At 41.3% G+C, this 16,734-nt stretch overlaps 1 protein-coding gene across 3 annotated transcripts in view; it reads left to right on the forward strand.

Annotated features, from left to right (window-relative positions):
• The window catches only part of gabrb1 (gamma-aminobutyric acid type A receptor subunit beta1), a 90,776-nt gene that overhangs the window by 51,157 nt on the left and 22,885 nt on the right, over window positions 1-16,734 (forward strand). Inside the window, exons 1-2 of one of the 3 annotated variants that reach the window (XM_051648807.1) lie at window positions 5,668-5,755; window positions 5,870-5,937. The exons of the other annotated variants lie outside the window; for them this stretch is intronic. Coding sequence (XP_051504767.1) covers window positions 5,683-5,755; window positions 5,870-5,937 — 141 coding nt within the window. The 5' untranslated portion in view covers window positions 5,668-5,682. Of the gene's footprint in view, window positions 1-5,667; window positions 5,756-5,869; window positions 5,938-16,734 lie in introns of those variants that run through there. 3 annotated transcript variants of the gene reach the window in all.

Below are 16,734 nucleotides of genomic sequence, written 5' to 3' on the forward strand. Positions count from 1 at the left end.
AGTGAATTTAGGTCCCAGTTTATGTGAAGGTAGCCTGAAAGCCAGGTATTGAGATGACAACCAGACCTTTTGACCACACACGTAAACCGGGGGCTTAGAACGGTGAAGGTCCGCCGACACTTTGTCGCAAAAGGGCTTTTCTGGCAATCCTCCAGATGCAAAGTCATCTCTGGAGGAAAGCGTGTGGGGATGGGACATCGTCGGGTTCTTGAGAGGGGAACAGAGGGGGCTGGCAGCCTACCCAGCACTGGAAGGGCAACATACCCGTAGATGACACTGGCAAGGAGTTTGTGCATTCTCAACCCAGACGAGTCTGGAACTCCAAGTCGACGGTTCCCAGGAGGCCACGCAGCGCAGAACCATTTCCAAATCCTGGTTAGCTCGCTTGGCCTGCCTGTTGGTCTGGGGATGGTACCCAGAGGACAGACTCACAGTCGCACCCAGCTGTCGACAGAATTCGGTCCAGAATTTGGAGACAAACAGGGTCCCCTGTCAGAAACCACATCTATCGGGAAGCCATTAATGCAAAAGACGTGATCTATGACAGTAGCCACTGTCTCCCTCGCTGAAGGCAATTTGGGGAGGTGAATAAAATGAACCGCCTTTGAGAACCGGTCCACCACAGTCAAAATGACCAATTGCCATTGGGTCTCAAAGGGATTGGCAGCGGCTGAAGGAGCCCTGAAGGGGGCCAACCGGAGGACTTACCGCAAGTGCACACCAGACAGGCCGAAACAAACTGACGGATGTCCCGAATCTGAAAAAAAAAAGTGCAGGGATGCAACCTCTCGCCCAATGGAGACTTGAGATAAAATATCTCGTTCCAACCGCACGAGGAAGCCAGGGTGCGAAACTCAATTGAATAGTCAGAGACAGATCTTTCACCTTGAAACAGGTCAGACAGCACCCTCGCCACATCCGTTCCTGTGGCTGAACGATCAAACACTTTGCAGAGTTCCTCAGAGAAAGTGCGGAAGGACGAGCAGCACAGGTGTTGATGATCCCACACCGCCATTCCCCACTCCCGAGCCCAACTGGAGAGGAGGGTGATGACGTACACCACTTTAGAAGTCTCAGTGGGAAATGAAGTTGGCTGAAGAGCGAAAACCAATGAGCATTGTGACAGGAGTTCACCGGAGTAGGCGGTGGTGGGTTTAATTGGGGCTCGGTGTGTCTGATTGGCGAGACAAATGTGGAGGAAGTGGCAGTGGCAGCAGTGGTGGTGAGATCGGAACTGGGAGAGATGAGTTCTGGAGCATAGATGTTAAATCGGCTATCCTCCCTGCCATTTGTTCAATGGTGTGGCAGGTGTTGAGTTGTTCCTGCTGACGACCGTGGAGCACCCCCTGCTGGCTGAGGGCGGCGCAGAGTGAAGTGTCTTCTGCTGGATCCATTCTTGGCCAGATTGTTCTGTCACAGTTAGTAAGGAGGACCCAGGGATGCGGAAAAACACAAAACAGTTTATTGACAAAAATGATGTAAATGGCAGAGATGAGAATGTAAACCAACAGATGCAGATAGCTGGAGATGTAGACAATGACGACGGGATGAGGACAGCGATGATCAGCATGGGAACACCGGGGTGAGAAACAGATGATGATACAAACGGTCAGTAAATCGAGGTAAGTTATAGTCTAAAGAGCAGTAACCCAACAGGTGAAGTGGCCTGAGGTAAACAGAGCACACTGGGCAGAAAAACAGAAGCAAAGCAAAAGACAAGACAAGACTGGATCGATTAACCAGCGAGACTGCATGGACAAAACATAAGGAACATTCTGGCACTGAACACATGAAACAAGAGGGTATTTATAGACAGGGTTAATAAGCAGCAGGTGACACTAATGACTCCTGATTGGCACGAATGAGTGTTCCCATGGAAACCTCAATCACGCCGCTCACAAACAGGAACGAGGAGAAAATATACATTATTTTGAATTTGTTGAGTGGAAAAAAAAAAAAAAAAAAAAAAAATATATATATATATATATATATATATATATATATATATATATATATATATATATATATATATATATATTTGTGAAAAGTGTTTTGGAAAGTAACTTAAAAGTAAAGTAAATAGTAATGTGATTAATTTTTCAATGAAGTAATCACTAAAGTAATATGATTACAGTTTTAGAGAAGTAGTAAGTCACTTGTAGTGGATTACCTTTTTTTGGTAACACTGAATATGGTGTATGTATCAGGGTTGTGCAAAATTCAGAATTTCAGAATTAACTCTTTCAGTTCATGAGTTGGAATTTACATTTATTTGGACACACCCCACAGGAAGTAGAATTGGAATTGGAATGAAAGGAATTTGAATTTATTGAATTGCAGTCCAAAGAAAGGAACACAATTAGTCCAAGTGTAATTACGTTATCATTTTTGACCAAGTATGCCTATTTATTCCCTAATAGGTAGTTTTGTTTTGTTTTTTTAGCTTATAGACAGACCATTTCTCTCTAAAAAATAAATAAATAAAATTAACTTAGCCATCAGTTGATTTTGTTTTTGCATACAGCATCAGAAATGGTCCACCACATTGTTTTCAGAAAACTTCATACATATATATTCAAAATTGTGAAATAAATTTTCTATTGCTGGGATTTTAAACATTATTACATTTTATTATGTTTATTATTAATTATTAATACTGTAAAAAGTGATGTTTGTAGAACTTAAAAATTTTCATTGCTTTTTTATTAAGCTGAATTCATCACTATTTAAGTAAATTAACTGAACTTAAAATGTCAACCTGCCATGAATTTGACATATTAGCTGAACATATTAGATATTAATTTGACGTATTTAATAAATACATATTTAAATAAAGTAATTTAAAGAAGATTTCTTAAACTCTGTCAACTTACAGTAGTCCAATGAAAATGGCTTCCTTCATTTACATGGTTTAAAACTGTTCAATATTCTGAGCATCTCATGTACATTTCTATAAACATACACTGCATTCAGAAAGTTTTCAGATCCCTACATTTTTTTCACATTTTGTTATGTTGCAGCCTTATGCTAAAATGCTTTAAATTATTTATTTTTCACATCAATCTACACTCCATACCCCATAATGACAAAGCAAAAACCAGATTTTAGATAATTTTACAAATTTATTAAAAAGAAAAAACTGAAATATCACATTGACATAAGTATTCAGACCATTTGCTATGACACTTGAAATTTAAAGTAGTTCAGGTGCATCCCATTTCTCTGGATCATCTTTGAGATGTTTCTACACTTTGACTGGAGTCCACCTGTGGCAAATTAAATTGATTGAACATGATTTGGAAAGGCACACACCAGTCTATATAAGGTCTCACAGCTGAAAATGCATATCAGAGCAAAAACCAAGCCATGAGGTCAAAGGAACTGCCTGCAGAGCTCAGAGACAGGATTGTGTCGAGGCACAGATCTGGGGAAGGCTACACAAATTTTTTTGGCTGGATTGAAGGTTCCCAAGAGCACAGTGGCCTCCATAATTCTTAAATGGAAGAAGTTTGGAAAACCAGGACTCTTCCTAGAGCCGGCCACCCGGCAAAACTAAACAATCGGGGGAAAAGGGCCTTGGTAAGAGAGGTGACCAAGAACCTGATGGGCACTCTTTTTGAGCTCCAGAGATCATGTATGGAGATGAGAGAAACTTGCAGAAGGACAACCATCACTGTAACACTCCACCAATCTGGGCTTTATGGCAGAGTGGCCAGACGGAAGCCTCTCCTCAGTGCAAGACATGCAAAAAAGCACCTAAAGAACTCTCAGACTGTGAAAAACAAGATTCTCTGGTCTAATGAAATGAAGATTAAACAGTTTGGCCACAATTCCAAGCGTCATGTCTGGAGGAAACCAGGCACTGCTCATCACCTGCGCAATACCATCCCAACGGTGAAGCATGGTGGTGGTAGCATCATGTTGTGGGGGTGTTTTTCAGTGGCAGGTACTGGGGGACTGGTCAGGGTTGAAGGAAAGCTGAACGCAGTAAAATACAGAGATATCCTTAATGAAAACCTGGTCCAGAGCGCTCAGGACCTCAGACTGGGCCGAAGGTTCACCTTCCAACAGGACAATAACCCTAAGCACAAAGCCAAATCATTTTATTAGAGAAACAAACTCATCCTGACATTGCCAAAAAAAAAAACAAAAAAAAAAACAAGGTTGCCTACTGTGAAAACAACATCAACAATAACAATGTAAATAAAACCATGCAAAATGCAACCATTTTATTCATGCCCCAGTGTTCAATGCTGGAAGAAGGTAAATGGGACTGAACCACATAAACATTTTGTGTATGCCAATTTAAACCCAAATAAATGAATTAATCCAAATCCCTGCTATGCGTTCCTGAAATTTGCTAAGGAAAACAAAATTACAATATTCAAGTAAATCTTTAAAAAAAAATCAGCATTATTTACTTGATATAAGAAATTATTTTTACAGTTTAATGTTTCTGGAAACACCCCATTTGATATGCATATGATAATATGATAAGTTTCATGTTATACTGAAAAATAAAATGTATTAATAGAAAATAAATGTAAAAATAGTATGAAAAAAACAATATTAATTTATTTGAATTTCATTCAGTTTTAATTCTACTTCCTTAAATTCATATTTGAATTGCAATTCTACATCCTTTTTGCTACCTCAATTCAAATTCAGTTCGAATTCAGGAATTGGATTGGCATTCTTCATTCAATTCTGAAAGGTGCACAACCCTGGTATGTACTTGTTGTTTTAGTGTCTGGCCACAGTTTATAACAGATTATGAATATTATAGAAAATATTCTGGTAGCCTTTAGGTTGGTCTAACTTGCTGTAACCCATCTTGCTGTAACCCAACCTGCTCTTTACCCACATCACCAATCCAAGATTCTAACAAATAATTCACTCTATCTCTGGCGGGTGATGAGCGGAAAAATGGAAAGATGGCGCGAAAGAACTCTTGAGCCAGACGTCCAGGTACACACAAACCTCCAAAGGGAAATAAAGCACGGTTCAGGATAAGGCGCGCTCCTGCTGCACGCTGCTTCTAACATAATCGTTTTTAATGTGCACAGAACGGATAGGTGCGTAAATGTCACAGCAACTGTACGTTCAGGCTCTCTCTCATGTCAAGGAAAACACATATGAAAAGAGTACCATCAGCTTTGGTGTCCAGTGACCCGCTGAAGCTCAGCGCGCCAGAGGCGATGGGATCTGACCGGCATATTGATACGCTTCAGCATTCCCGCGACCTGGTCGACCGCAGCATCAGCACCAGGAAACCCGACAGAAACAACATCACCTCTCGCGCGCTCTCACCCTGCCACTTTGGTCTTTGTTAGAGTTGCTAATTTCTTTGCGTTCCAGTATTTTGATGTTGGTCACATCGTCGCGCATGCGTCGCTGTTGATATTGCGGGACCGCTTCTTCAGAATAAGTTTACCGCTTCCACCGCTGTCTGTCTTGTGCTATCATGAGAGGGAAGCTGATCGCGCGGGATCACTGGCGCGCTGGAATCCTGTTTTTCATGCTTGTGGCTTTAACGCTTGGTCGTAGCCCGCCGGCGAACAGGTAAGACATACTATGCTTGTGTGTGTGTGTGTGTGTGTGTGTGTGTGTGTAGAGAGAGAGAGAGAAACACACAGTTTCTTAAACATCACACTACTCCCCAGTGCAAACGAACCGAACAACATGTCATACGTCAAAGTCACCGTGGATAAACTACTCAAAGGCTACGACATTCGTCTCAGGCCTGACTTTGGAGGTAAAACATTTTTTATTGATTTACAACACTTCTGTGCGTCTATACATGGTTGTCACCATTTTGATGAATCATTAAACTATGTCGAAGAGATTGAGGTGTCTGTGCGCTTTGCAGGTCCTCCGGTTGACGTCGGTATGAGTATTGATATCGCCAGTATCGATATGGTGTCGGAAGTGAACATGGTGAGTACCGTTAATAGTCCACATGTGCTGCGCATCACTGCTCTGACTGTTTTATTGTTAACACAACCTGTTCATTTTAAAGTGAAGAATGAAGTGGTGGAAATACACTAGAGTTTGCTGGAACATAAAGAATGTATGTGCTGCATGTTTTCGATCCCAATCAGAGCAGAACTAAGCTTTAGATTTAAGCTTTTGACTCAGCGCATCACAGGATGTCCAGTCTCATCAAGGCAGTGTTAAAGTAACAGTTCACACAACAATGAAAATTATATCATTATTTACCTCCATGCCATTTTAAACCCATATGCTGTTATTTTTCCCATGGAACACAAAAGGAGAATTTCTGAAGAATCTTCATGCAGCTTTTCCACACAATGACTGTTCATATGACCACGGCTGTCAAGCTCCTGAAAGGACCAATAAATACCGTAAAAGTAGTCCACGATATTACTCAAAAAGACTAATTAGTGTCTTCTGAAGCCATTCAATGCCAAAATGTATTGATTTATCTGGATTTTGATAGCCATGGTCACCATGCAGTGTCACTGTGGAAAAGAACTGAGTAAAGAGTCTTAAAAATGTATCCTTATGTGTTTAGCTTACATAATAACCGCATATGGGTTTGAAACAACATTAGGGAATAATAATTTTCATTTTTGGGTGAACTATCCCTTCAATGAGAAGGACTATGCATGTGCATGTATGTTTCTGAGAGCATGTTAACCTGGTACATAAGTGTCTCTTTCTCTCTCTCTCTCTCGCTACACACACACACACACTGACTAAGTAACAGTCGACAGTACACTATCTAAGATCAGAGGGACATTGTGTTCATTTTGCATTATGATTGTTTTGCTATCCTGGCTCTGACTCAGCAAAAAACACGAAAATAAGCATTTCAATGTGGAACATGGATGCAAAACCTCATATTCACTGTTCACACACTTACACCCTTAAAGGAGGAGTAGGTTTAAGTGATGGCTAAAACATAGCAGTGACTCTGTGTTAAAACTATGTTAACCTAGTATCACTCTGAAAAAGATGAAAAGGCGATTTTCAATGAAGATGATTATGATTGTCATATTATAATGTAGGATAGTGAGATTAGTAATAATTATTTTCCATGGCACGTATCTTTACACACGCTGGCTTGCTACAAACTATAATATTTTATCTACAAAGAATATAATAAATAATTAACACATTATTTAAAAAAACACACACACACATTTTGAGTATTTATTTAATATTAATTTATTAATATTTTTTCCCTCTCTGCTGAAAGAGAGTAAATCCAGTCTCACAGACTCACAACTAGTGATGGGAAGTTTGATTCTTTCGAACAGTTCGTTTCAATGAACTGGTTCAAAAAGCACTTAGTTTAGACAGTGATGCACAAATGCAGAGATGTTCTGTTGTCTAAAGCATTTAAAGAGAATATGCTTTGAAATGATCAACTCACCCTTTTTTACAGAAACTATGATCCAGCTCATAACAACTAAACAACAGAGGCTTATTAGGATTTGCATGCACAATGCACAAAAGTAAATACCTTGACTGAAAGGTGTTTGCATGATTTAATAAAATTCTATTTAATAAAACTTAAGTCATAAGCATATTTACGTTTTTTGGTTATTAAAGATTTAGTCTACATTTCTCCCACTTCATTCCTCAGTACTCTCATGCTCTTAGATCTGCTCACGCGGCTTTCTCTGCATTTCGGACATTTCAGAAAGATACTGTTCTCAGATTGTACTGTTGACTCGAGAACTGTTGCAACCGAGTCAGTGTACTGGTGACTCGAGAACTGTTGCAACCGAGTCAGTGTACTGGTGACTCGAGATCTGTTGTGACTGGGTTAGTGTACTTTTGACCTGAGTACTGATGCGTCTGGATTATCATATTTTGATAAAACTGTAATACAGTCAAGTCAAAAACATAATTCCACTATGTTTTATTTGATATACTTCCTTCTTTTCTGCAAAATACATTAGAAACATACATTTGGCCCGCCTCTGTCAAACACTCAGTACACACATACTCATAATATCATGTCAGAGAGAGACGGTTCTTAGTTCAGTGTACAGCTGACTTGAGGACTGTTGTGACCGGATTATTAATTTGCGAGCTGTTTGGAGCAGTTAGCAAAAGACCCATTAGCAAAAGCAGACATCACTAGTTCTAGGATCATATTACACCCTCATTTCGAGTCAGAGTGTCAGGCATGTCTGAGAGACAGGTTCACTGATTGGGTAATTTGTTGACTAGTGTTGACTCAAAACGCAAACTCTTCCAACCAGTTCAGTCCAATTTGGTGAACTGGTTCAACAAGTTCACTGAAAAGAGCCCGTAAAAAGACAATCTTTGTTCATAAACTGGACATCATTACCGGACATCATTGCATCACTAAATAACCATGTAATAGTTCTAACATATTAATGACTATTTATAATGAATAGTATTTTTTCAATCATAAAATAGTGCTAATAAAAGTTAAATGTGTTCTGAAAATTGCTTCAGGTGCAGCCTTGTGCATTTATTCTGTGAAGATCTGATGTACTCTGTGGGTTTTCTAGAATACTCAAGGTCTAAAGGCGGAGGTTTTCACTAGTGGACTTTAGTTATGACATGGTGTCACATTTCTCATGCTGGAAAATGATTTTTTAGTGAATTATGGATAGTGGGCCTGAACAAAGCCATTTCTGTGGTAGTTTGTCATACATTAATTATTTTAGCAAGTGGGAGGCTTTTCAGGGAGGACACATGGCGGCGGGAGTTAGTGAGCCGCAGCAGAGAGATAGTAAGTGTTAGCCTCAGGATTGTGTCTTTTTATATATTTCTAAAAATATACTTTTGATTTATAACTAGAATTTGTATGATCAGATTAGCTGTATGCAGGAATACTATTATACAGTGTATATTCTTCCATTACTAAAATTAAGATTAAGTTCATCCTAAACTAGCATGGGATGACATAAAAGGAGTTTTAGTAGTTGGGAAGGTAGAAGGTGAATGGTTGAAATACTATGTTAAGCAAATAATGAAATGTGATGGGTAGTCTTTGATTGTGATATATTTTTATATGGGATACAAGAGTGAATCATATTTATTTAAATCATTTTCATATTAATCTATGAGGGAGTTTCTACAAGCATGGTGACCGTGGGCAGATGGGCCTCTGCCCAAGGAAGACGCAGTTTACTGACAGAGAACCGATTTAGCGGAAGATATATCACATGGGGTCACCTATGGGGAACCAGTGCATGTGGAGCACCTACCCCAGTACAGGGCTTAGTTAGCACATGTACTGGGCCGGCAGCGAGTTTCTACGCAAACTCGTCTGCCACAGGGATGAGGAGGAAGTTCATCCAGGGATCACAACTTGTGAATACGACTGGGAGTCAAAGGCACACGTCTTCACCTCATGGGAGGGGAAAGGTGCTATACGCAAGCGGTACACCCGGCCAGCTGTCCCGGAACTTACCTGTTCAGGACTGACAACACACGGGACAAAACCAGCTCAACCCAGAGATTATAGAACTTCGCAAAGGTGTTGGGTGTCGCCCAGCCCGCTGCTCTGCAGATGTCTGCCAAAGAGGCGGCACTGGTCAGGGCCCAGGAGGCCGCTACACTCCTGGTAGAGTGGGCTCGTGGCGTCACGGGGGGTGGCACGTCCTGAGCGTGATATGCCATCACGATGGCATCAATGACCCAGTTGGTGATCCTCTGTTTGGAGACAGCGCTTCCTTTCCGCTGTCCACCAAAGCAGACAAAGAGCTGTTTGGAGCTTCTAAAGCTCTGCGTGCAATCCAAGTAGATGCGTAAAGCAAGCACTGGACACAGCAATGCCAAAGCTGGGTCTGCCTCCACCTGGGGCAGTGCTTGCAGGTTCACCACCTGATCCCTAAACAGGGTCATGGGAACCTTGGGCACATAGCCCGGTCGGGGTCTCAGGATCACGTGAGAGTAGCACGGACCAAACTCCAGGCATGTTTCACTGACAGGGAACACGTGCAGGTCCCCTACCCTCTAGATGGAAGTGAACGCAGTCAGGAGGGCAGTCTTCAAAGAGAGTGCCTTAAGCTCAGCTGACTCCAGGGGCTCGAGAGGTCCCATGAGGGGATGAGACGCGGTCTGGAGGGATTCAACCTCCTAGTGCCTCTCAGGAACCTGATGAACAGGTCGTGCTTCCCTAAGGACTTACCGTCCACTGTGTCATGGTGTGCCGCTATAGCGGCTACATACACCTTTAAGGTGGAGGGGGACAGCCGCCCCTCCAGCCTCTCCTGCAGGAAGGAAAGCACCGATCCGACTGCGCATCTCTGTTCTTTGCGTCTGGAAGAACACCACTTAGCGAACAGATGCCACTTCAAAGCATAGAGGCGCCTCGTACAGGGAGCCCTAGCCTGAGTGATCGTGTCTATCACCGCGGGTGGTAGGCCACTTAGATCTTCCGCGTCCCATCCAAGGGCCAGACGTGGAGATTCCAGAGGTCTGGTCGCCGGTGCCAGCTGGTGCCCTGTCCCTGAGAAAGAAGGTCCTTCCTCAGGGGAATTCGCCAGGGGGGGCTGTCGCGAGGAGCATGAGGTCCGAGAACCACGTCTGGGTGGGCCAGTAGGGTGCTACTAGGACGACCTGCTCCTCGTCCTCCCTGACCTTGCACAGGGTCTGTGCAAGTAGCTCACTGGGTAAAAGGTGCCCCTCCCATGATCTTGCAGCTCCTCATGCACCTACAGGAAGAAAGGGACCGGGGCGTGGCCGTGAGTGGCGCTCTGGGCCCAGGAACCAATCATTGAGCCATGAGGGTTCAGGGGAGAGCGGAGATTTTCACTTTAGCCTGACGCTTGCAGCTGCCCGGGAAAGCATGTCTGTCATCTCTGCGTCGGCCTGAGACTGGGCAACCACACCTGAAGGAGGGAGCCCAGCCGAGGTGTCCGCGTCAGAGTGGATGAGCCCACTCTCCGATGCTGTGCTCGATAACTCATCGTCTTCCTGGGCTCCGAATAAGAGGTCGAACTCGCAGTGAGATGAGCCGTTGGTCTCATCCGAGAGCCTGACCGGGGCAAGCGAGCATGCTGGGGAATGGAAGGTCCGTGGGGGTTTACCCGGCGGAGGTGCTCCCATTGAGGTCCCCAAATCGCCCCAGTGCTAACCGGCACAGCCGTAGGTAGAAGGACCAAGGCGGGGAGCCGCTGGGGTGGTTTGCTTTCTTACGAATGCAAGCCGCGACCGCAACGTTGCCATGGTCATGTTATCGCAATGAGGACAAGACCCATCCACGAACGATGTCTCCGCGAGACAGTGATCGTGGCTGTCAGAAGCAGAGAAAACGACCGCAACCAGGAATAACACACAAACGGAAAGGCATCTTTAAAAATACATTTCTGTGTGTGCCGCTCTTTTAGAAAGAAAATATACTCTTTTAGAATATACTCTTTTGTTCTGCCGAAGCTCCCAGGGGCATTCTCTGCACTACACAGGTGCAGAGGGGGAGAAGCCGCTGAAATGCGCTGTAAATCCAGCAGTTTTAAGGTGAACGGTAAAGAGAATTGAGTTTGAATTGAATTCAGTGCACTGAATGCAACCGCTCGGCTCCGAAGAGAAAATCTGAATGAGTGGTTGCATACCAGCTCCTTTTATACCCGTATGTCCGGGGGAGTCTGTGTAGTGACGGGGGATGTCACTACATCGACACAACATCGAGTGAGTGACAGATAGGGAATCTATGGTTCAGTAGCAGTGCAAACCTTATCAGTAGAACAGAAAGGTGATTTGGTGAAGGAGTGACAAAAAACTGATGTTAAATAGCCAATTTAGAAACAGCGTTAAACTAAAAGATTCTTCTGCTCCTCCCTAAGAATATTGCAGAAGGTCAGCTGTTCTTAATGCAGTCACAGCTTCTCTCTTAGCCAGCTCTTTTTGTTTACCATAAATGCTCCTGCATTGACTAGCCAATTTCACACACAAAAACATTACATTGCAGTAAAATAGTCAGTTTAACTTTTCCAGTAAATGTCCTGTTCACACATGCAGCGGGTTGTCCATCTTTTTTTTGTATTGCTACCATTCACACATCAGCACCAAAATGCAGTTAAAACTTTTGCTCCGCTCAGATGAAGAGCAGCTCATTGCATCAATCTGTATGACTTTTGTTCTTATGTGGAGAACAATAGAAAAAAAATTATCAATGTCCAGGCCTGTCTTTTCAATACACTCAGTTGATATGGACTCATTTTAAAGCTTAAATAAGCACTCATATGTATCATAAATGTAAACCATGTGGCTTGTACGTCATATCGCAAATCTTCTGAAGGCACGGTGAGAAACAACCCAAAATGTAAGTAATTTTCTAGTGAAAATCTTGATGTCCGTTGCACGTTAATAAACACTGTGAAAGGAAGTCATTTAAAGTGACTCTCGTATTCACGTGAGAACTTGCATTGTTTAGTGCTAAAAATTTGGCGACAAGAGGTCGAAAGCTCTGCTACTGAAATCGTCTATGCTTACCGAAATACTAATCACTGCCCCTAGTGACCAAAGCTGGAAGTGTAGTTGAGGTGAGATGTCCACTGGGTGGTACTAAAAGCAAGTTGTAGTTTTAGTTGTTAATAACTTAATGCAGTAAATAGGAATGCATATTTTATTAAATTCCCCCAAACACAAACCCCAACCCAAAACCTATTCGTCATTGGAGTAAAAATATAATTTTAGATAAAAAAGGCAACCTCCGAATTATGCTCACCATTGTTTATGTGAATGTGGTTACTTCCTGGTTTCCATGGGACCAGAACCCGTGTCATGTAGACAACACAACTGATGCAAAAATTTCTGACGGGTATGGTGCTTGACAGTTATTCAGCAGTGTGGGGTCGTTTTCAGGTTTATGAACATTGAGAAGCAGCATGTCAATTTTGCGTGTGATCATGTTGAATGTGCAACGGTTCTTTATGTGTGGCTGTATGTGTGAAAGCGTCTATTGTTATTACATCATGATCACAAGGGAAGTCGGCATGTTCTTTCTGAAAGTTCCAGTACCCTAGGATCGGCCACATTATGCCGACTTACTGACAATTGCCATGTCCTATCAGACATTTTTGCATCAGCTCTTTTTTGTTTATCATCCCGTGGTGTGACCGGAAGCGTGTTGCGTCAGCAGTGTGGGTTTGGATCTCACTTTGAAACCAGGAAGTAATCACGTTTGCATAATGAGTGAAAAGCATGATTCAGAGGATGCATTTTCCCACTCTTATGGTTAGGTTTAGGTTTGGGGTTTAAGCTGGGGGGTTAATTGATAAAAATCAATTTCTCTTCAGCCTGTACTGCTGAAAACAACTCGCTTTTGGCGCCCCTCCGTGGACATTACACCCTCAAAACGGAGCTCACCCACTCCCAACAACACTTACCACTTTGGCCACTAGGGGCAGTGTTTCACATTTCAGTAATAGGGCTGCAACTAACGATTATTTTGATAATCGACTAATATAACGATTATTACAACAATTATTAGACTATTCGGGCAATTATTGTAACGATTAATCATTATCTGTTATCCAACTATTCAGCTTGTGCCCCGAGATAAAAAGTTGTATTAAACATGCTTACTAACAATAAATATCATATTTTAAAAATACCTCTAAATAACATTCACTAAATTAAAGGAAAAAACAAAGTTTTTATTAAGTTTAATTCAGTAAAAGATGAACTGCAATTGTTATCAAGTTTTTTTTGTCTTATTTTCCATTTAAATTGTCTAAAAATCCGTAAAAAAAAAGATACATTTACATGAGAAGCAACATATAAGATATTAAGAATTTATTTCAGAGAATGTGTCTTAAATATAAGTGTATTTTGTATATAAGTGTATTTTTTCACTTGGTTATACTTCTGTGAGTTCAGTAAAGACAAAATATACTCATATTCCAGATCTATTCTCTAAAAGCAAGTCTAAATATCTTATATGCTGTTTCTCAGGTGAATGCATCTTTTTTTAAGGATTTTAGATATTTTAAAATATTATAATTTTTAATATTATATTCAACTTTCTCAGATAACAAATGTTTCATCTGCAGTATAGCTCCTAAATTAAATGTATGCTGCTTTAAAATAGTTTTAAATATTTATATTGGAAAACAAGCCAAAACAAAAACAAATCAAAAACGTATTTTGTTGCAGTGTATAATGGGGCGAATACTACCCTCTTTCACTTTTTGTTCTCTTCGATCCATCTTAAACTCACAAAAAAGAAACTCTCTCTTCTTAATAAAGCTGCGTATTACCGATTTTCTTTTATGATAAGAAATACACAGTGACATATATTATAATTCAATAAGTCGCAAGCCATCACGTTATGATCTAGCTGCAGCAAGCACGTGCTCGAGGGACGAGCGTCCCCACAACAGAGTGTGCCTCAGCTGGGATGCAGTTTCAATCTCTCCCCTCATAGAAGTGCCGCTGACCGCACAGAGAAATGCCAGTTTCGAGTTTGTACTTATTTACATGACCTACTTCCTTATTATTTGAACTTTAATAAAGGATGCATTAAAGATGTAATGCTGGCGTGTTTCCTTTGAAGGCCCTCGACACACAAGTTTTGCTTAAGCGGAACGGCAGCTCTGGCAGTATTTCACAATGGGAGCGCTTCTGTATTTAGTTATTTAGTAGTTTTGTATAATTCCCTCATACTTTGCGATCTACATCACCTGAAGCTATTTGGAAGGTTTGGAGTGCATCTGGACTGTGAGTTGTCTTCTGCCTCTCCTCAATCAGGCACGAGCTGAAGTGCTGCTCTTGCGCGCCATCATTAGTTTCATTTTTTTCAATATAATTTTTTATTGTCGACGTTGTTGATAACGTCGACTAATCATTTCAGCCTTATTCAGTTAGCACAGACAGATTTTACCTAAAGAAAAGTCACCAAAATTTTTCCGATTTCACTGTGATTTCAGTCTGGGTATTACAGTATACCCTGTGGTTACCTAAGTTGCCCTCGCTTGGCACTTCAGCACTTCAGTGTGAGGAGGATACATGTGAAATTTTCACTAAAAGATGTTCGATGTGGAAGTGGACTCTTGGCCAGGGTGTAATACTGGTGTTTTTTAACTGATGGCCTGTGTGGATTTCCTGTGTGTTGGACATGAGGAAGGCATTAGTCTTTTTATTACTGCTGCAGTGACCCTGCTAAGAACAGATTCAAATAAGATGGATTGCTGGTCTTGCAGTGTGACCAAGCTGGTGTTTAGCTGGTTTAAAAGTACCAAAAAACCTCTAAAACCAGCAAACAGGCCAGCCTTCCTGCTGGGAAAAAACCCATCTTAAACCAGCAGCTTTTCTGGTCTTAGCTGGTTTTAGAGGGTCTCCTTGCCTGGCTTAGCTAATGCTCTGTTGGTTTACCTGGTCAGCAAGCTGGGAGACCAGCAAGATTGGTTTAAAGGTTTGTTTGTTTTTTCAGCAAAGTTCAAAGCATCTTGTTATCCATCCATTCTCTACCCAGTTTATGCCAGTTTTTCCCCAGTTTTTGTTCTTTCAATTGCTGCTTTTGTTCCTGTTGTTTCCTCTCTCAAGTGAGTATCATCTGTTCCTCTGTGAGATATCTTTAGTGTGATGGGCATGGAAAATTAAGGTCATGAGAGAATATGATAAGCCTTAATTTGTGTGTGTGTGTGTGTGTGTGTGTGTCTGAAGTTCTGTTTGCATTTGTGTTTCTGTTTTTGTTTGTGTCAGGGTGATTTGTAAAGAAGTTGAGGTGCTGGAGTGATGATTTAAAATGGTTGTCAGGGGCAATAGCTGCTTCTAATAATAGAAGCTGAAGGAGGCATTTGTCCTAAGCGAACCCGAGTCATACCCATCCTTTCTTTCTTTCAGATTCTCTCTCTTTCTCCATCTGTCTTCACTTTCTCTCCTTTTCTTTCACACTCATTCTGCAGACACACTCAAATGTTCTCATCCTCATGGGACTGCACCCTACAAGTTTGATTGGCACCTTCCAGTTTAGCGGTTCCTTCAGAAGAATTTGCACAATGAAACACACAAGTAGATTGCAATAAGTGCATACTGTAACTTTCAGAACTCAAAACGTCCTCCCAAATCCAAAAAGACTATGCCTGAGTTCGGAGTTGTATACTACCTATACTACATGTACTACTTCAGCCATATCTATCTATGGCAGAAATAGGAAGAGTAGTATGGTAGTATGCAATTCCGACCTTGGTGCATTTATCACAACTTTGGCAGTATATTTGTGAAAACTTTCAGAATATTTTGGATTGTTGTCACAAACAATGTTGCAGACGTTTGTAATGATGTGGCATTCTGCAACAATTTTAGATTGGCTTTATGCAAAGATATTCTGTTTACACAGCTTTTTCTAGGCCATTGATAAGATCGGAGTTATCATCTAATCTGAGTGTACACAATCATATTTATGTGTAAAAGGTGAAAAATGGAAAATGGTCTTGAAAAATTACATTATGGCTGTTTTGGTTGCAAAAAAAAAAACAAAAAAAAAACTTGATTAACATTTTTGACCACAGAGAAAAAATAAAATATGATATTTAATTGATTGTCTGCCATTAACAGTCTCACTTTGTGTCAGGTCCTTTACACAAAAGCATGGTGTCAGATTGTAATACAATGGTACTTTGTTACATACCATGGTACTGAAATGCATGTACCATGGTATTTACCTGGTTTTCCAAAGTACTTCCAAGAATACCATGGTAATATCGTGTGTTTGCTTTTGGATGTTTATTGTTTCCAGTAGCATTTACAGTATTCAGTTTACGACCATGGATACATACA

Source organism: Myxocyprinus asiaticus, chromosome 21, assembly GCF_019703515.2.
Source record: "Myxocyprinus asiaticus isolate MX2 ecotype Aquarium Trade chromosome 21, UBuf_Myxa_2, whole genome shotgun sequence".
In the NCBI taxonomy this organism is placed as follows: domain Eukaryota; kingdom Metazoa; phylum Chordata; class Actinopteri; order Cypriniformes; family Catostomidae; genus Myxocyprinus; species Myxocyprinus asiaticus.